This window comes from Branchiostoma lanceolatum, chromosome 5, assembly GCF_035083965.1.
Source record: "Branchiostoma lanceolatum isolate klBraLanc5 chromosome 5, klBraLanc5.hap2, whole genome shotgun sequence".
NCBI classification, from domain to species: Eukaryota; Metazoa; Chordata; class Leptocardii; order Amphioxiformes; family Branchiostomatidae; genus Branchiostoma; species Branchiostoma lanceolatum.
The window spans coordinates 13,459,633-13,480,309 of record NC_089726.1 but is presented as its reverse complement, the minus strand read 5'-3'; the positions used below and the strand labels follow the sequence as shown (position 1 = coordinate 13,480,309).

General features: G+C 40.8%; 5 protein-coding genes across 6 annotated transcripts; all 5 read left to right on the top strand.

The window, feature by feature from the left end:
• The first annotated feature begins 2 nt into the window (after positions 1-2).
• On the top strand, positions 3-9,093 carry LOC136435873 (protein MCM10 homolog). Its single transcript, XM_066429584.1, has 21 exons — positions 3-98; positions 345-391; positions 904-1,275; positions 1,516-1,614; positions 1,898-2,203; positions 2,516-2,699; positions 2,975-3,137; positions 3,476-3,634; positions 3,941-4,068; positions 4,472-4,552; positions 4,730-4,825; positions 5,143-5,310; positions 5,741-5,814; positions 6,119-6,231; positions 6,595-6,720; positions 6,840-7,018; positions 7,116-7,266; positions 7,442-7,555; positions 7,742-7,890; positions 8,123-8,165; positions 8,282-9,093. The coding sequence occupies exons 2-21, from the start codon at positions 385-387 to the stop codon at positions 8,357-8,359; spliced, it is 2,790 nt and encodes a 929-aa protein (XP_066285681.1). The 5' UTR covers positions 3-98; positions 345-384; the 3' UTR covers positions 8,360-9,093.
• Positions 9,094-9,493: 400 nt separating this feature from the next.
• Positions 9,494-12,076, top strand: LOC136435281 (uncharacterized). The gene is made up of 3 exons (XM_066428606.1): positions 9,494-9,739; positions 10,154-10,363; positions 10,919-12,076. The coding sequence occupies exons 1-3, from the start codon at positions 9,519-9,521 to the stop codon at positions 11,043-11,045; spliced, it is 558 nt and encodes a 185-aa protein (XP_066284703.1). The 5' UTR covers positions 9,494-9,518; the 3' UTR covers positions 11,046-12,076.
• A 1,057-nt stretch (positions 12,077-13,133) lies between these two features.
• Positions 13,134-15,297, top strand: LOC136435279 (death domain-containing protein CRADD-like). Of its 2 annotated transcripts, none has more exons than XM_066428603.1 (4): positions 13,134-13,262; positions 13,486-13,992; positions 14,139-14,270; positions 14,737-15,297. In XM_066428603.1, exons 2-4 carry the CDS (start codon positions 13,497-13,499, stop codon positions 14,955-14,957), a joined length of 849 nt encoding a protein of 282 aa, XP_066284700.1. In that variant the 5' UTR covers positions 13,134-13,262; positions 13,486-13,496; the 3' UTR covers positions 14,958-15,297. The 2 variants fall into 2 exon arrangements, with proteins under 2 accessions (XP_066284700.1, XP_066284701.1); XM_066428604.1 differs by having other exon boundaries at positions 13,166-13,267.
• A 606-nt stretch (positions 15,298-15,903) lies between these two features.
• On the top strand, positions 15,904-18,121 carry LOC136435282 (FAS-associated death domain protein-like). Its single transcript, XM_066428607.1, has 3 exons — positions 15,904-16,662; positions 16,914-17,048; positions 17,319-18,121. The coding sequence occupies exons 1-3, from the start codon at positions 16,350-16,352 to the stop codon at positions 17,540-17,542; spliced, it is 672 nt and encodes a 223-aa protein (XP_066284704.1). The 5' UTR covers positions 15,904-16,349; the 3' UTR covers positions 17,543-18,121.
• A 313-nt stretch (positions 18,122-18,434) lies between these two features.
• On the top strand, positions 18,435-20,447 carry LOC136435280 (death domain-containing protein CRADD-like). The gene is made up of 3 exons (XM_066428605.1): positions 18,435-19,320; positions 19,693-19,828; positions 19,958-20,447. Exons 1-3 carry the CDS (start codon positions 18,810-18,812, stop codon positions 20,031-20,033), a joined length of 723 nt encoding a protein of 240 aa, XP_066284702.1. The 5' UTR covers positions 18,435-18,809; the 3' UTR covers positions 20,034-20,447.
• Positions 20,448-20,677: the final 230 nt, after the last annotated feature.

Genomic DNA, 20,677 nt, shown 5'->3' with positions numbered 1-20,677 from the left:
GTCAGAGGTCAGGCGCCCAGCTGGCGGGAGATTTGCGCGGGTGTTTGTGTCAGCCCTGCAACATTTACCTCCAAATTCGTGCGATTTGAGCGAAATAGGTGGGGTTTTGAGGCGCAGATTGATCCACTAAATAATTAAGTACTGCAGCGTTTCGTTTCGAAGAAATAAGTACTGAAAGAGAGGGTATTTTCTTCATATTCTTGCACATTTCTGGAGAGGGGGGAGGGCGGCAAAAAAAAAATCATAAATTTTTGCTTGTTGGTTGTGAAGTCGATTTTCTAGGGGCATTTATATGGTACTGGTTCCGTGGTACTTATCCAAGAATTTCTCCCTCCTTTTCACAGCACATATTTCCTGTTGCAGACTGATCGACCTGTACCAGAAATGGATAGTGAGTATACAACATTTTCCTTTTCAATTATCACTGGAAAAAATGTTCAAATCTTCAAGTTCAAACAAATTTATAAACAATCAAAATCAAAGTTCTTAACTGTGTGATGATGGTTACGTTCTTTGGACAACTGAGAATTTCTGGCAGTGTGTGTTGAGTCTTTCTGAAATGATTTCAAGCCTTTGTTTGTTAAATGTGGTTAACAAAGGATAGAAACAGTCTGTAAATAATTACCAGGCGATTATGTAGAGAAAAGAAACTTAGATTATTCTAGTAAGAGTTATAGATGTTTTCATATTCTGGTACATGTATTATTGTATTGGTTTGAGAGCTTTTGGGGAACCTTCAACTTTCACATGTTTTACACAAGGGTAAGATAAGACCGCACCAGATGGAGAGACCTAGTATGTGGGCTGTAGGCCTAAGTAAGTAAAATAAGACAATATTATAAAGACATGTCCATGATTCAGTATGTCCACTTCTCTGACTCATGGTGTGTCCTTTTGTCTCAGGTGATGATGACTACCCGATGGATTATGGGCTAGATGCCCTCACATCGCTCATGGGTGAGGACAACTTTGGCAATGTGTTCGACAGAGACGAGGAAAACACTGCTGAGAACGACAAACCGGCGACCCCTCCACCTAAACTTTCCTTCAAAGATGCCATCGCAGGGCCTTCAGTACCACAACACAACGAGAAGAAAATTAAAAAGACTTCCAAGGAGCATGAAAGTAGGCCCAGTATGAACCATAAAGGCACAGATGGTGAGAGAGAAAGACATGGGTCCAGAAACAGTACAAAACAAGGTACCTCTGATACTAACAAGACTGTCCAAGGAAGACAAGATGATGAAGCTAACAGGAGCAAAGAAGATTTGGAAGGTACGTCTTTTACTACCTGCACAATCTTGTAGTATTTAGAGATAAAGTGAGCTAAGATTAATCCTTCCAATAAGATGATCAAGAAGAGAAATACTCAGTAATAGAATTTGAGTTAGGCAAGCTTGTGTGTTAATCAGACATTGTTAAGTTGACATTGTTTTTTGTGATAAAGTTTATGCTATCAACGCCTATCATTCACATTTGAAACATGACAAGTTCTTTTTTCTGTGTTTGCCTCAGATGAGCTACGGCAGATGAGGGAAAAGATGATGATGTTGGAAAAACAGCTGAAGAAGCAGAAATCACAAGAAGAAACAAGTCCAACCACCACCAAGAAGTGTATCCTTGGGCAATTTTATTCAGAAGTATTGAGCATGTCAGATATGATTTGAAAAAAAAACCTCTGGTAGCATACTTTTCTATTAGCACATTTCTCTACATTTCATTGGTTCATCTTGTTTGTTTTGTTATAGTCTATCCTAACTACTGTATTTGTAAATCCTAGGGCCAACTTCCGGTATAGGTAGTAGACATGTGATATCCTCCACCCATGGAATACTGACATTTGATGTAAAGAGTAGGAAGTGTTTGTGTTGTTTTTCTTGACGGTAGCTCTTTCCAGCCACACCAGTTGCCTCCTCCACTCCATCACAACTCCGTCAACAGAAGAGGGAAACAGAAAGTCAAAACCGACTAGACTTCCTTACAGGACCTGCTGATTCCCCCAGCCCTTCTCAACGATCAGAAGAAGAAACTAAGAGAAATGGAGATCGGCTCAGTTTTCTTAGGGCAGATTCTGGTGAACTTTCCAGTACTCCAAAGCAGAAAGTCAAAATTAGTCCGAAGAAGAAAAGTCCAACAGATTCGTTCTATAGTAAAGGTGGTAGCAAGAAAAGGATCGCACATCAACCAAAACAGGACAGGGAAGGTAGATAATGTTTTTATTTGTTCTCGGGTGTCGTTGCCGTAGTACCGAAAAAAGAAATGAATGCCTAGAAATGGGAAGATGATAATATTTTGTAGGCGTTTTTTTTATTTCTATTTCTTTTTATTTGAAATACATTGTACAATCCAGGTTCTGATGAGAAATATAAAAAAATACTTGTTTTGTTATTTAGATGAAAATGTATAAGAAGGCTAGAAACATAAGCTGATGATCTATTAGCTGACAACAGAAAGCTGTTACCATATGCATTTTGCATGATGAATACAGATAAACAATATACATGTATCTCCACAGATGGTGATAATCATGGAACAGGGACACCCAGGCCACTAGGTCCCTCTGTCAAACACAACATGAAACGCACTGCTGGTGTCAAACGTGAACTCAGCCCCTCTGCAGACACACTGGCTCCCAAGAGAACCAAGCTGCTGGAGTCTGACCCTGTTCTGGTGGACAAGTACTCTCAGATCAGGATTGTGTAAGTGTGCAACTGTTCTTCAACCCTAAAACTGCTTGGTTCCATGAATCTAGAACATATACATGTATCACCAAGTGCAAATTTTAGGGAACTGCAGTAAGATTTTTATTGAAAAGGAAAATAGGACTTGAATTCTGTTGAATGTCATTTTTGTATACTTACACACAAATATTCCCAAAAAATTGTATACTCACACAAATATTCCCCAAAACAAAGCAGAAACTGATTCAAAATTTAGTTCACCAAAGCTACTTATTATACTTACCCCTGTTCAGGAAACCTAAGATCTCCTCTGAGACTCTGCGGACCAAGATGGAGGGGAGGAAGATGGTCCGGATGTCTGTCATCAAGTCCCACATGAGGAACGGGGAGATTGAAGGGGACTGGGTCACCATGGGGGTCCTCGTCAAGAAGATACCGCCCAAGACTTCCAGCAATGTAAGAACCAGTTGTTTTGTTTCAAGGCATCCTCATTTGAGGTGAAGCATGATGCTTTTTCAAGTAGCTAGTGGTAATGCAATGCGACTTCGCTACGGCTTGTCTTTGATTAGAAACAAATACTGGCACTTTTCTTGTAGTTCTTCAAATACATAGCCTAAAGTTTATAACAGTATGTCTGATACATTGTATTAATCAATACAACAAAAAGCAGCCTTTTCAGATGATTGGCCCTTATCAAAACAAAATGAAGGAAAAACACAAGAAAAATAACTTAAATGTTCCTCTTATAGTCTGGTGTGTTTGTTGTAAAACAAGTATCGTTTTTTTCTCTGCAGGGCAAAACCTTCAGTATCTGGAAGTTGAGTGACCTGAGGGACTGTTCGATGACCATTTCGTTCTTCCTGTTCGGTGAGGTCCACAAGAACCACTGGAAGAATGATGAGGGCACGGTTATAGGCTTGTGCAATCCCAGCATCATGAAGGCTAGGTACAAGGTCAGGAAAATGTTTTCTTTGGACTTAAAAATATTGAACACACCTTGGAACATACACTTCTTAGTAGCTCGCTTGAAAGTTCATCTGTGAAGATAGATATCTTTCTGAACCAAAGTCGAACTGTAATTTATAGCACAAAACTTTTGCATTGGAAATAACAACTTTAATTCAGAACAATTGTAAGTAGTTTGGAAATGATGTTGCGGCGCCTTGCCACTATTATCTATTTTGAGCCTTCCTTCCTGTACTTCCATCCTTACAAGTATCCCATGTTTATTTTTTCTCTTGATTATTCAATTTTTGCAGGGAGACACAGATGTTGCTCTTACTGTGGATAACCCCCTGAAGGTGATGATCATGGGCAGGTCCAGGGACCTGGGCTGCTGCAAGGCCACCAAGAAGGGGGGAGGGCAGTGTGAGAACTTTATCAACAAGTCAGTACAATGTTCTTTATTGTATTGTGTTCACATGTTTTACTTTCAGCATTGATGTGTTCAACACTTCGTTACTTTCAAGATTGATTTGTTCAAAAATGTTTTTCCCAAAATTACATGTATCAGAGAGTGGAACTCATTTCCGCCAAGTAAAGTAGGGAAATCCTCACTAGATAATTTTAATCAATGCTTGCAAAAACTAGGTGCAAAAGTTTGGTGTGACAGGTCGTTCAGTGTGATATAACCAGCTGCTGCCACACCGTGTGCCTGCGAAGCTGGAATGTTACACCAAAAGGCGGTTATACCAGCTATGCAGATACAGATACTTTGAGTCTGAATCTTTGTGGTGTAACTGTAAGGGTTTGCTACATGATGTTAACATGTATATGTTGTTTATGTACAGGGACCAATGTGAGTACTGTGAGTACCATGTCCACTCTCAGTACAAGAAGTCCCAGGCAAAAAGGGGAGCATTCAACTCAGTGTAAGTTACTGTCTTAACAGTTATAATGGTAGAACTAGCATGGTTGGAAGATACAGCATATAATTGCAAGACAATGGATGGTTAAGTTTAGTGTGTATTGATTTTTGTATTTCTAAAATGTTTCTGCAAAAGTCCTGTTTATGAAAATCTTAAACATTACACTTATTCTGCTTATAGCGTTGGGCCTCCAGATCCCAAAAAGAAAATACTTCAGAAGATGATGGGTAAGAACGAGAGCTTCATGTATGGAGGACAAACCTACACTACCACCAGGTAAGTCATCAACAGTTTACACATGTGTTCCACAGTTCTCATACCATATGGCAGAAGGACATCTTGTTTTGTGCAGCATAGTAGGAATATAAAGAATTACCTTAAACTGTGATTCTAAAAGGTATTCTATTCTATATACAATTGAAGGACTTCTCATATGATATGGCAGTATGAGTTTTGTGTAGCCTAGTGGGCAAAAAAGAATTGCCTAAAACACTTAAGCTCGAAGAAGTATTCTATTCTATGTAGAATTGAAGAACTTATAAGTTATATTAGACTTCTTCATAGGCTTAACATGATTGTCTTTGCTGTTTTAGCCCTGCTGCTGCAGCCAATAAGAAGAAGACTCAGGTGAACTTGGACTTCCTCCGTGTGGCCGGGGCACGGTCCGTGGACGCTGCTGTCAAGGCTAACATTGTCGGCAAGATGGAGAAGAAGAAAGACGAGGAGACTCTTAAGAAACTGGCAGCCCCTTCACAGGCCATGTAAATCTGCCTTAGTTACTTAAGTCTATGTCTTATTGAAAGTTGGTCGTGGCATTTGGCTAATTTCTTTGTACATGTAGCAATCGTTATAAGGAAGGTAAAATGATGGAAAAACCCAAAACTTAATATGCACATGTATACATGTATGTATATTTGAAAGGCAAAATATCAAAACAGCAGAGTCTACAATCATCTAAACGATGCCTCATTTGCCATAGAGCCATTAACCTTTTAACAATCAACCTAGCCATCTGTATCAGTCGGCCAGCTTTACTGCCTTTTTCACTAAGCCACCAGCCTTGTAGACTTATGGCGGCTGCTGGTTACCTTATATCAAATGACATCTCACACATAAGCCCTGAATCCAGGTGTTTCTTTAAGCTATTGACACTTTGATCCATATTAAGTACCTGGACATTTCAATTCACAGGCAAGAGCTGCTATGTGCTCCCTCGGTGGGCTCAATGAACCTGATCAAACATCTTGGCACGGAGGAGAAGAGAGGTGCAGTGTTTACAGTTATCCTTTGAGAGATGTCTTAACGAATTAAAGCTATTCTTATCACAACTGTGTAAAAAAAATAATTGATTAATCCTATTGTTGTATTTCCTTGAATTACTAAGCTTCAGAGTTGCTGTTTCACCCGTGGTATGTTCCATGTAGAGGTGCTGTCCCTGGTGCTGAATTACTGCTCTTATTGGGCCATCTCCTAGGAATAATAGTTCTTTCACAAATAATGGGGTCCCTGTGGGTCTCTGTGTAATCTATTTGAACATTTTGAATGCAGTAGTGTGTGTTGATCTTGCAGCCCAGCCCAAGGTGAAGCTAGTGTCAGCATCAGAGTTACTGAAGAGCCACAAACAGGAAATGTTGGACATGAAGAAGAAACAACAGGCTAACAGACAGCCGTCACAAGCACAGGTGATGTTACATAAAAGTTACACGAAATCAACTGAATAGAAATCGAGCTGACTACACAAGTAATTGCAATAACATGTCCATACTTCATATCATTCAAGGAAAACTATGGAGAATGCTCAAAGATAATATTAGCTGTAAAGCTTATTTTCTGTTGGGTTGTTTGTTTTGTTGAAAAAGCCAAACACCTGCCACAAAAACTGGGGAAATGTTTTGATTAATTGGACAAGGTATGAAAGCGTACAATGGCTGCAGCTTTGCAAATGAATATTGGTTGCAGATGATATCTCAGAAGCTGGTCATTCTATTGACAATGACAATGACAATATGTGGTCCACTTTAATACTATTCCTGTATGACTATCAGGGTGGTGCTGCTGGGACGAGTCCTGAGGTGTTTTATCCCAAGCTGGGAAAAGGTTTCACTAACTCACAGGACATAGTGATGTTTGACAGTCCACCACACAAAGTGTCCTCCTCACAAAAAGCAATGGTAAGCTGTTCTTCTTTACCGTTTGGGTTTTCCTTCAGCAGTGTTCCTTACTTTTAATGGTTGGATGTGCTTTTTTTTACAAAGTGTAACTCATGTTTTCTACGTCTATTTAAATGCAGCAACGTGCAATAGCCAAGCTCAAAGTCAAGGGCCCTTTGACCCCAGATAACCCCAATGCTGTGAAAAAGAAGGTGTCACCAAAGGCTCAAGAAGCCATCAAGTCTAAACTAGATGAGGCCAGCACAAGCCAAGGTAAAAAATTTGCACTTAGACATTTTTTTTCTCATGGTTGCATATGGCATTTTAGATGTCCTTTGTCAAGTTGGTTTGTTGTATAGAATTAAGAATGAGTTTGTTTGCTGAAGCACATTTGACTTTACTGTGTAAATCTTTAGCAAATGTTGTTCACTCCCGCCCGTAGACTCTGAACCAACTGAAGAAGACAAGAAGAAAACCAAGCTGTTTGGTGACAAAATGGACAAGAACTCAGAGGAATACAAGAAGCTAGTCCAAGCAAAGTCTTCTCATTCTGGATCACTGTCTGAGGTTTGCTTTTTCAACCATTTCTAAACCCAGGGATCTGTATCCTAGACTACTTTGGAAATATCTAGAATGGTGCTTTAAACATACCTTTCTGTTGTTTTGTCACATGTGAAAAAATGGAATTATGTGATCCAGACTAGGTATAGTAATAGCATTATTGTTGTTGACTTCTCCTCAGGCACAGTTGGAGATGCAGGAGAAATATTTTGCTGAACTGGAGAAGAAGGAGCGGATGGAAGACAAGATGGCCACCATCTCCTATGTGAAGTGCAAGATTGTCAGCTGCAAGAAGGTCAGCAGAAGTTGTTAGAAACTTAACTTTTCCTTACGTGATTGTAAATCATTCAAACGACTTGCCTGTTGTTAAGATTTGGAGAAGCTTCTGCATTGGAGGCATTTTTGTATAATGTTTTTCAAGGACAGGTACTTCTGCTATGAACAAACATGTAACTTTTCTTGTTTTTCAAATCTTGTTCAGTGCAAGTACACCACCTTTAGTCCATCTGACTGCTGTAAGAAGGAGAACCACCCCTTAGTGTGGCATGACGGGGTCAAACGATTCTTCAAGTGTATCAACTGCAGCAAACGTTGCATCTCTCTGCAAAGATACCCCAAGGTGGCATGCAAGTATGTACAGACGATTTGTTTTTACATGTATTTCATTTTATTGAAGTTGCTTTTTATTTCTAAAAAGCAATTATAAGCTTATACTCTTGCAGACCCTATATCTCATATTTGTATTTCAATGGCATTAGTATTAGCACCATCCATCTCTGTCAAATGTAACCTGAAGTGGCAGAAAACAGCCAGGGAAAATATAACTGTTGTGTGACCTGAATGATTTATTTGTCATTTACAGAAACTGTGGGAGTTCCAAGTTTGAGAGAACCACCATGTTGGCAGTAAGAACTCTTTCTTGTTACTCTATCAATTTCATACTTAAAACATTTGTTTTGCTTACATCAATCAGTTCATGATTTACAGAAGTGATATATAACAACTGTTTCTGTCCTCACAGGAGAAGAAAGGCCCCAAACTTGACTCCGAGACACTGAATCTACGGGGAGAGGACGAGATGTTCCTCCACAAGCTGTAGTTATGCTGGGATGGCTGAAGAGGATTTTAAAACTTTGAATGTCAGAAATACGATATTTAAAGTATAGCAAACCAACAGGCCTTTATGTCTGTGCATGACTAAGATAATAGTAGGAAGTACGAAGGATCTCAAATTATTAAAGTTGGCTAGATGCTAAGAATGACTAGAAGCAATGGACTAGGACATTCATGGTGTTTTCAGATTTCTATACTGTGTATTGGAAAAACAAAGAAATTGTATTACATGTACTTTATATAATGCTTAGAAAATCTTGGCACTTAAGTTTTAATCCAAGTTGGTATGGCATTATTTTTATATTGTTGTTCATCTGGAAAAGATAGCATCAGGTTTTATTGAAAGAACCTTGTTTCTGTAAGAAAATATGGAATCCCCTTACTCATTTCAACAGTTTCTAATGGCATGGAACAGTATTTTTAGTTTTTGTTAAAAGACGACATTTTAGGAAAATCCAGCTGATTCTTTTTAGCTTCTAATGTTGGATCTGAAGAATTTAACGTAGCCACATGTAATTAGGTTTAAGATCATAACAGGCATGTGAAATGTTTAGCTTCTAAGATTTCCATTCTTAAAAATGACAGACTTTGGATCTTTATAGTTATGAAACATGGTGATATTCAGATGTGTATGAGTTGTTAACAATTTATTTGCATGCAGCATATGGGGAAGACTGGCCTAGCTTACGAAGATGTTATCAATAAAAGTTGAGTGAGAAATTTGTCATGGTCTGTCCTTAGTGCTGAAATGATTATCTTTGCCAATATGCAATGTTATGTACATGTATGTTGATATTCAGGATTGAATCAGTCTTTTGGGGACTGGTTGCTATTCATATGTCCAATCTATATTATGGGATGCTGGAAGAACACCAGAAGGGCCAATGGATGGTATTTCATTGCTTGGAGGTCCATCTAATGTTATCTGAGACCCACAGAGTACCATTCACCATACATTTCTGTACGTTCCTCTAAGGTTAAGACAGCAAAATATGATTGGACCCCCACAATATAGTTGTGTTGTTCAAAGACAAATATGCTCACTTTGTTCTTACTCGTTGCATAAAAGTCTCCAGGCTTGGTTCAACTTCAAGAAGATAGCCATTAGAAACGTCGCTCCCTATTTTCAAGTGGAACAGTCCGGAATGCTTGACGTCACGACAACAAAGATGGCCGACGAAAGGAGAAATTGTTTTCGTCTCTGGTTCTCGGTACAGCGGCTTGATTTGTGCGATGATGGTCCCGTTTGTCCGCCTCTGGAAGTCTTCATCCCGAAGGATGCGGACTCACGGGACGTCCGGAGGATTTTGAGGGAAAAGTTGGAGTTGAATCAGCCGGATTTGGTGATGAAGTTGCGGAACAACAGGTAACGCGGATAACGGTGCCCATGGATGAGGGGAATGGGTATTGACGCCCTCCTTTCCAAGATTAATCAGAAAAGCACTCATTTGCCCTGAAAATTTCTAGTTTGGAGTGAAGATTTGTTGACGTATAGTTTGAAACTGTTTAATAAACCAACTTGATCTATAGAATAGATAAGTAAATTATATTGGGGGAGGGGCGAAATCATTTGGGCATGGATTTTGTCCAGCATAACCTCCTTGGTCCAGCACATAATTTTAATTTACAAGAGACCGCGCAATAGACAAGGACAACAACAACAAATATCTGCGATAATCCGTCGTGTGTTAACAATATCATCAACAGAAATTGCTATAGCTTTTTGTAGATCATCACAGCCACGTAAGTTTACCGTTAGTTTATGTTTGTCTCTTAACAGAGGATCTCTCATCCCCATCAACCGCGAGGTGCCGCCCAACTCCAGACACCGGCCGTACGCGCTGGAGGTGTGCCGCCAGTACCAGCACGTGTCCGCCGAGCCCCGCTCTGTCGTCATGCCCAGCTACTACCACACCATCCGGGCCAGGGTGCAGCAGCTGGGCGGCAGGATAGACAGGCTGGAGCACATCGCACCAGAGCTCAGAAATAGGTGGGGACAAAATTCATAATAGTATGCAGTTGATTGATTTATTTGGCTGTAAAATAAGTACAACCAGGGCTACCCAACTAGCGGAAGGTTATTACAAAGGGTTAGCTCTATTATGCAGTTTATGCATTAAATTGATATTTTCCTAGGATATGATGTACCTGATATATTGACTATTGTGTACTGAGTAATGTAGCAAAGCAGAAATATAGTTTTCCATAGTACGAAACCTTTAAGATGGACAAGCCCTAACGTAATGATTCTCTTTATTTGAATTTTGAAGTATCATTTGTATGCATGCTGAAAAATGAATTCATTGTAATGCTAATTTTGTGACATTATAACAGTCAACACCCTGATACCCAGAGACAGTGCAGCATGATAACTAGCCTGTGTTTACATAAAGCTCTCGGCCGGAGGTTACTGACCCCCACCACTAGCGGTTACAGGACCGGCCGGCCTCTAGGAGCATGATTTGTCAGGCTACATGATAACTAATCTTGACCATCTGCTGAAGGAAAGATGTCTCGTAACTCTTCATCTCTTTTGACACTTCAGGAGGAATGCCCGTCTGGAGGCTGAGATGGATGAGCTGGACCAGAAGTTACGTTTCCTGAACACCAGACTACGGGAGGCGGAGAGGTACCAGTGGCAGGGGATGTTCAAGAGGCACCCACTGTGGTGACATCTACACAGTGAGGGACCACTGAATGTCATGATGATGCCACCATGGGTACAGAATCCAGAGTAGGGGCATCCATCTGTGGAAGAAGGAATAGTAGATGTTTTTACTATATAGTGATGGAACAATTGTTGCCACTACAATTATAAGACTGTTACATACTACCTGGACATTTTTACACGAACACTTCATGAAAGAATTGCAGGAAGATTTGTCACAGTGCTGGTACATCAAGTTTGCTTGTGCTGTACATATAATAAGCACAAGTTTCTATTATGTCGCTGTCATGACAGGAATAACAGAAGGGACCATCTGGATAACTAGATCCCTGAATCATCATTTAGTCAAGTTATACTTGAAGGAGATAACTTGTGTAAATTTTATCAAAAGTAGTATTAGTATTTCCAACATATTCTGGAAGTGCACATTTACTTATTTAAGAGTTAATGCATCTTATGAACAAAACTATAATACATGTATGTAGGCCATATGTCAGCCTATTGTCATTTACTGTTTCTAAAACTACACTTTTTTGTGTATGGTAACCAAGCAGATTCTTTTCGTGGATGTTTGTTCACTGTATGGTTTGGAATACAGTCAGATGGCAAGCTTGCATCAGTTCAGTACATTTTGATAGAATCACATAGGCAAAAACATAAATGGAGAGATATCTCATACTGTACATAGAGTAGTTGTCATAGTCAAAACTAGTAACGAAATGTGCAATTCAGCACCAGTATTGATAGTACATTTATGTATTTGCACAGTCTGGGAGAAGTTGTCTCACAACATATGTGCCATGTTACATGTATGTGTCTGTGTCAAAAGCTGCAACTAACAGATCTTCTAAAATGGCCTTGAGGACCTCCGATAGAATTGCACCAAACATATCATTTAGTAAGATATGCAAGATTTTAGTAAGACTTGTGTTTAGTATGGTTGACGTAAAAATACTATATAGGAGCACAAAACTACCACAATATGTTTATATTTGTCCTTGACAGAAGTAAAGTAAACCTTGTGTGCCCTCCGTATATCATCTATTTTTGTGTCAAAAGTCAAAACCATTCTCATAGAAGTTAAATATTGTATTGTGATGTTTAGTAAATGTTAAGGTAGGCAAAAACGTGGCGTCGTGTGGCGCAAGTGTAGAGCGCGTGGCTGTCAAACAATGGGACCCGGGATCTAATCCCGGGTTGTGCCCAGAGACATGTCCGAATTTGCGCCCCGACGTTGTGCCCTTGGGAAAGGCACTTAACACGACTTTCCTCACTTCACTCAGGTGTAAATGAGTACCTAGCTCATCTAGGGTTAGGGAAGTCCCTCGGATAGGACGTTAAATGGAGGTCCCATGTTTGGGGAGAGCCACACCCCGCGCACGTTAAAGAACCCACCACACATTTCGAAAAAGAGTAGGGGCATGCCCCGGTGTGCGATGGTCCAAATCTTACAGTCCGGTCTGGGTTGACATCTTGAAAAGGTGATAGTTCACCTGTTATGTCAATCCTTCCACAAAATGTGGTAAATCGAAATAAAAAAAAAAAAAATAAAAAAAACTATTAAACATTCCATCAATGTGAGAATATGTATAAAGGTTTTTCACGGTGATGATAAGTTCACGGTACAGAGGTGACAGTGAAAACAGTGAACATAAAGTTACAGTGAAAGAAACAAGAATTACAGTATATAACGTTATATCAAGAAACCTTTTGTCTGTGTGATACATGATGTTTTTTTTTACATTTAGCTAATTGTAAATGAGTGTAAAGAAGCAAAACGTATACAAGGATAAATCCATGTCTGCTGAACTCATGGAATTCCGCCTTTACATTTGTAGACCTCAAAAGACCTGTTCATTTTGGATGGCCAGGTACGCATTACATGCACAGGAAAGGCTACCCTGCAATGGTCCTAGGGTAAACTATTGGTTGACAACATCATAGGTTATCCAATGAGCAGAATCGATGAGGGCCTAAACCTATGCGATAACCAATGGCGCCACAACTGCCGTATTTGTGGCAAAGAACGCAAAAGAAAGTCCCCCCAACATGCAGACAGTCGCCCTGGCGTGTTTTCATTTACGCCGCCCGGTGCATGACGGGTATTGCACCTTCGCGCAGGTGTCAACAAAAGGTCGTCTATTAAGGGTAACTGACTAACGGGGAATCCCGAACTTAAGGAGCAGTACAGGAAGTACTTACAAGACGTGTGTGCCAAAAGGTGGGGTAGTTTCGTGTTTTCTTTCCCATTTGTTTCCAGTCAAAATATAACGCTCGGTCGTGTTTTCCAATACATAAGATAAAAGCATAAATGAAGTAAATAAGTTACTTCCGGGTTCGATCACCGAGACGAATCGAGTTGAAGTTTCTTCCACTCATCTCTGACCAGCCTGCAAGTGAATTGATGCTGTTAGACTTAAATTCTGTGTCTTTCGATGTTGTAGGAAGTACAAGAATGGAGGAGAGGCACAAGAAAATCTTGAAGAAGAAATATAAAGACCTTACCCGGGACCTCAGGCCGGACGATATCATGGATCATCTAATACAAGAGGACGTCTTTGACTTTAATGACATTGAACTGGTGAGAGCCCAAAAAGTGAACAAGCTACAAGTGGAGAAACTGTTGAGCATCCTCCTCACCCGCGGTCCCAGGGCGTTTGGTGTGTTCCTGGAATCGATTGAAGAGCGGTACCCTTGGCTACACAAGGACCTGAAGAAAGCAGACGAGGAGTCAGCGAGACAACCACAACAGCCGGCACCGAAACAAGACGAGAACACCAGCACCAGTGATGCGAGGCAGCCTTTCCAGGAGACGGAAAAGCCATCTCCTAACCAACCATTGATACCTGAAGAGCAAACATGTGTGAAGCGACCGCCCCAGCCAGGTACACAGACAAGAGAGAAAGCAGTGGTACAGGGGACTGCCGGTGGGTCTGAACCTCCATTGACAGGTAAGAAACATAACTTGGCATACCGGTTTAACGATATGATTGATGAAAGCATACAAAATTTAAAAGATTCTGTCATTTCAGCGTAATGCGTGCATTTAGCTTATGTTATTTTCTTTTTACAAAATCGTTATTCTGTGACCATGCAGACGAGGAAAAGGTCACCCGGAAGATGGGAAACATGCAACTCAGCAACCAACACACCCGATTTGAGGTCCCACCTAAAGTCGACAGCAATCGCGTCACAGAGAAACAGCTTAACGTCTTGGCTGGAAAGTTAGGTGAGTCATTTCCGACTTTTTTACGCAGTGTGTGTCCATCTAAACTATGTGCCTGGCTCTGACTGCCTAGTGTAAGGGAGGGAAAGGAGTTGTACCAGGCAACAAGAGAGCCTCAATCTCAACTTTAATTTCTACTTATGTGCATACAATTCCAACTGTCAAAGACGTCAGGCGTCAGACGTCACTGACTGCTGAAATACAATTATCGAGATTCAAGTGTGGTATTTTCAGTGCAACATAGTATAAGTAAATATACAATTTCCCTGTACAATTTCCAATGTTGATACACTAGTATGATCTTGACCACTGCACCAGAAGACAGTTGTGCACTCAGGCGCTAAACCCCTGATGCTTTCAATGTCCAGGTCTTTGGCGAACGTTTATTACTGGTGTATTGGTGTTGTCTCTAGTTGTCATCCTGGAGTCGGTGGTAAAATAGTAACAAAGTTTCCTTATGTTTATCCAGGGCACGAGTGGGAGAACCTGGCCATACACCTGGACCTGTCGAAGGCAGATGTGGACAGGTTCAAGGCAGACAACCCCTACAACACCAGGTCACAGATCTTCTCCATGCTCATGGCCTGGAGGGCCAGGAGAGGGGGCGCTGCCACGGTGGGAACACTGATCCGCAGTCTGGAGGACTTTGGCGTTGGACTGGATTTTAAGTTTTTAACTCAGACAAGTTAGATCAGTCGTGTGAAGCCGGATATATGAAGTCCGCAGAGAGATCTGGAGAGAGATCTAGAAACATCTAGATCTAGAGAGAGAGAGAGAGAGAGAGAGAGAGAGAGAGAGAGAGAGAGAGAGAGAGAGAGAGAGAGAGAGAATATGTTTGTGCCTTTCTAATTCTGTGGACAATTAATGCTGCCATAAATTGTTACATCATGTAGTTTTCTCACTTCATCGATAAACAACGACAACAAATGTCCTTATATACATACATATTTAGTGATACTTCCTAATTACTTCATGTTGGAAAATATCCGACATGTCAAAGCAACTGAAATAAATGTGAGACGATGATGAATGGTGTATGAGAATACTTGGGAAACTGAAATGTATAATACTTGTAATGATGAAAGCCCATAACAGTACTTCAGAATGTAGATGACACATAACACAACAGTACTAATTGTAAGAACCAAATTCTCAATGATTTACCATGATTTATGGCAATGCTAACGGCATCATCTGAAAGAGTGAGTCGGACACAGATCAGATACATGAAATAGGTAAAGATGTAATTATTGCTGAAGTATGTTTCAATGCTGTGAATCTGTGATAGATAATTTGTGCCTTGTTAATAGATTAAAGTTTCAGGGAGACCTCGTCAAATGAATCTCTTTTTGCAAGATCAAAATACCTGTATTTTTCGTATTCGCGGTTTTCTTCACGATACGTTTCAGGTAATATTTCAACTAACCATGAGAGGTTGCGGTCATTGTCCTGACACTGTCTCAGAGCTTGCCTGTGTAAGAGATCACACCACCTGCCATGATACTTTACCTTTCACCTTTTATAAACACAACAAAAGAACGACTCAGGTGACCCAGAGGTCACTTTCCACTGCTACCAGGTACATGTATATTAACTTAACTAATCAAATATCAGTAGCTGTGGAAATGGACAGTGGATGAAGGAACAACCGTATTCGCGATTGCCATGGTGCACAGTTTATTGCATGAATTTAATGCAGCAATTTTTTCTTTACATGTGAAGTAACAATTTGAAGTATGTAATTCATGTATGTTATTCATTAACTTGAACGGTTTATGTGAACGTCACAGCACCGAAAGGCTGTGGATGTCCAGAAAAAAGTTACATAGAAATGTAGCGGAATTCTATGTATAAACTCTATTACTGATTGCCCGAAAATAGTTTTGGAAAATATTCGAAAGATCGGTATTACCACTGGGACCTTTCTAGTTTCTACAGATCACATGTAATTTGAGCTCTAGTTGAGGCAGACCACTTCCGGGTTTGGGGCCCGGGGGAGGGGTCAGACACTTTGGTATACAGACCACAGTGAAGGTACGGTCTGTACACCTGTACACGAGCGGTGCACAGGTAACGACGAACATGGCGTCCAAGTCGTCCGGCCTACTGCCCCCCCGTGTCCGACTGTACCACAAGATATCGGAAAACCTGGTTGAGAGAGACGTGAAGAGCCTCCGAGCCATGCTCACCGCTGACGACAAGCTAGGGCGAGCCAGACTCGAAAAGGCCAGTCCTCAGGAAATCTGTATCATGTTGGAGGAGGCTGGCCAGATTGGCAAGGGAAACCTGGGCCTGCTGATCGAACTGCTGACACATCTGGGACAGGGCAAGTTAGCCGAGGAAGCAAGGAAAGTCGAGGAAGAAGAAAAGAGAGCTACTAACACTGAAAACGAAAGTAAGTCTGTGTTAGACATTGACGCCGATCCACAATCCACGTCACTTGTTTGTATTTTCTTGCCATTCTACTGTGTCACTTGAATTCGTCACCAGCTTGCTTGATAAGATTACGGTGTCGTACAATTTTGTTCAAAGTTCACCACATATAGAACAGCTAGGACGTTTTCCTTTTAGAATTTTGAAAATAGACACACAGTACCAGGTTTCATATCTTTTCAAAGGTGTGCTTTATCGTTTCTGATCATACAGGGAAGGACGATGTGGTCGCCACAATGGAAAGACTGACGGTGGGAGGTGACCCAGTACCCCCAAAACACCCCCAAGCAGACAGGACCAACAGTCGTGTTACAGAACTACAACTCAACAAGTTGGCGGGAAACTTGGGTAGGTCATAGGGCCATTTCACAATACTAGTCATGATGTCACGTCCTAACGCTACAGCCCACTGTTGTGTAGTTAGGTAGTAGCTGACTTTATTGTCATGTGATATCCAGTATAAGCCAACATGCTAACAAGAGAAAAAAAATTGTTGAATGTGGAACGTGAAATTTAAGGTGAAAACTTGAGGAGTCCCTTTCCGGGTCAGGTGACCATGTTTACATTATTACCCTGCTTGTACACTAGTATTACTTCTTCCTGTTTGTTTTCCTTCAGGTTCAGAGTGGGAGAGCCTAACCATACACCTGGGCATGAAGAAGGTAGACGTGGACAGGTTCAAGGCAGAAAACCCCAACATCCTGCAGTCTCAGATTTTCGCTATGCTGGTAGCCTGGAAAGCCAAGGCTGGGAGGGACGCCACGGTTGAAACGCTCGTTCACGAGCTACGTAGTTCTGGTATTGATGAGGATAAATTTGAATTTCTGCTTCAAGAGACATAACATGAAACAGCATTCTGTAATAAGTAACATTATTGATTTATCATTACTATTACTATATTGTTATTCAAATACGTAAATGAGGATTAAATGTTCATACTTCTCTTCTAGTCAAAGCATATACTGGAAATATTTTGAATCAACTGAACTTTGCTATGTCCTTACATGATTACAATGCTAACTCACATTTATAACATGTCTTGTGCCAGAGTACAGAATATCAATTGATCACTGCCGCACGTCCATATCATAGATGGTAGTTACTCACCAAGAAATGTTGAATTATCTCATTATGTTTTGTTTGTAATCATAAAATCCACGAAACCCTTGGCTAGCATAGACGTGGCAAAAGTTCAAGCAGATTAAGGTCTTTCGATTAAAATCATATGCATCATCGGGTGGCTGGAAACTACCGTATCATACCGACCTTAAAGACTCGCTAAGACATTCATTATCCCGTAGTGTAAGTCTTCATGTGCCGTTTAATGTTCTTACATTGATAAGATGTAATGAAGGCCCTCGAAATTATATGTTATTTCCTAACCCATTTTCAAAATGAAATAAATAATGCCGTGGAAGCGATATCCTGTGTTGTGCGTCCTATGTAAACCGGTGTTCATAACAAATCACAATTTTATCTTTACCTGCAAAAATGTTTGAATTTATTAACTGGAAACCACACAGCTTTGTTTGTGTCTACAAGCGGTTGACTGTAGACTATGAAACGTCAAATGTTCCTGTACATGAGAGACAAGAGTCAACACATATGCCTCACAAGTAAAGTGGACTTTGAAAATGGTCACAAATTAAAAGGTATCCATTTGCAATACACCGTGTAGACGTGCTACTAGCAGTTTCCACTACGCTACTAGTATCATAGAAACGTATTTAGAGGGCTTTCATTGTCCTGCCCGGTGCATGACGGTAACTTGACTGCCTGTTTCCAATGTGTCAACATTTACGAAAGGTCACCTGCCACAGGAAGCTCACAGCCAGAGGTATGTGTTGGGACTCAAGGTAAAACTCATGTTGCGGCAACACTGGCGATGCATCTATTGTTCTAATAACTAGAAAATTGACTCACTCAATAACTCAGCCAACGGCGCCACGCTTAAATAGGACTTTATACGTCGAAGAGCGGAAGGTAAATTGTTGGCTTGTCCTCAATTCAAGGAGGAACTAAATTTCAACCTACCCTTCAGTTTTCACGGTGTTCCTTTCCTGCCAATTAATTACTTTGAATACTGTTGTTATCCGAGTCAGTAAAACTATGGAGGAGAGGCATAGGAAAATCCTGAAAAGGAAGTACAAAGAGCTCACCAGGGACCTTAGGCCGGACGATGTCATGGATCACTTGATACAGGAGGATATCCTAGACTTTAACGACCTGGAGCTGGTAAGAGCACAACCAGGGACCAAGATGCAAGTGGAAAAACTGTTGAGCATCCTTGTTTCCCGGGGCTCCAGTGCCTTCCGTGTGTTTTTGGAGTCGCTGGAAGACCCGTATCCATGGCTGTATGACGATCTGAAAAAGGAAGAAGAGTGCTTTCGGAAACAAAGAAGCCCAGGGAATGACGTATACATCACTCCAAATGATGCACGGTATCCCCTACAAGAAACAAGGTCGTCCTTGCAACAAACAAGCGACCCTGAAGAAGATGATACACGTACCGTGCAGACCATGCACCTTACCCGGTGTACTGAGCACATGTTCGTCCCTCCTGAAGTCGCCAACAAGCGGGTCACTGAGAAACAGCTGAACGTCTTGGCTGGAAAGTTGGGTCAGTAGAAACTACATGACCTGAGTGTATACTTATGGTAAACTAGATACAAGTGAAAGTTGCTCTGCTTTAGTAACTTTTACTGAGAATGCTACCAAAACCTTTCTGCTCAGTTTCCTTCATGCTTTGGATCCGCTTGACTATATCCTAAATATTGCAGGAGAATGTTTATTCGCTTTGTTACCATATCTCAGCAAGGACATTATATATGTCCTTGATCTCAGCAAATCATGATTCCTACTCGTTGGTGTACCAAATGCTAGTTAGATTTCAAGTCTCGGTAGAAGGGACGGCAGCGGTTAATCTGATGGACAAATAACATTTGTGAATGACGTCTGCACATTTACAATAGACTTTCTCATCTATGTCCAGGTTTAGAGTGGGAAGATCTGGCCATACACCTGGACATGAAGATGGCTGAAGTGGACAGGTTCAAGGCAGAAAACCCCTTCAGTATGAGGTCTCGGGCCTTCTCCATGTTAATCTCTTGGAAAGCCAGACAAGGGACAAGACTAGGTGTAACAGACCGTTTGGTGTAATATGACCAGCTGCTGCGCGCCGCGTGCCTGCGAAGCTGGTGTGTTACGCCTGATGGCGGTTATACCGGCTATATAGATACAGATACAGATACAGGGACGAACGCAACTGTGAGGGAGCTAGTGGACAAGCTTGAAGACTACGGCATCGAACAAGAAAAATTAGATCTATTGTGAAATAAACAAATATTGTTAAGAGGAGTCAAAGTTGCGATCAGGGCATAGTATCGGGTGGATAAGTGCCTGAAGTCCAATTATGATCTTGTACACAGTCATATATTCTGATGGTGGTGGTTTTTCATATACATTTTTTTCAACTAATAGTCAGTAGCCTGGTGCCCTATGCAATTTAATTTCATATTGATAGAACATAAAGCAAAACAAAAACAAAGCAAAGTAAAACTAAATGTACAAGCACCTTTCCACGTAACCCTTTGTGATATTTACACTACCGGATATGTCTTGATATATCTGTAGATGATACATTTCCAGCCAGATTGGGAATGCTGTCTTTCTCAAAATGAGGCAAAATGATTTGTGTAGTTGAATGATATATCAATAAACGGAACTTAAACAATAGAAGTTGTTTTCGATTCTGCTCAGTACATTATAAGATCGTGAAGTTTCCACTGTGTTAGTCATAAAACACAGGAGCTGAAAGAAGTTTTGCATGCATTTTACCCCATAGTCCCCATGGTATTGACTGTGCAGTTATTTCAAACCCCGCAACACTTTGGTTGCGTGCATACATGTAGTTACACGGAGTGACGCTATCTAATTCCATTTGACTCCCCAGTACAAAAAGGTACCTTGACCTCAGA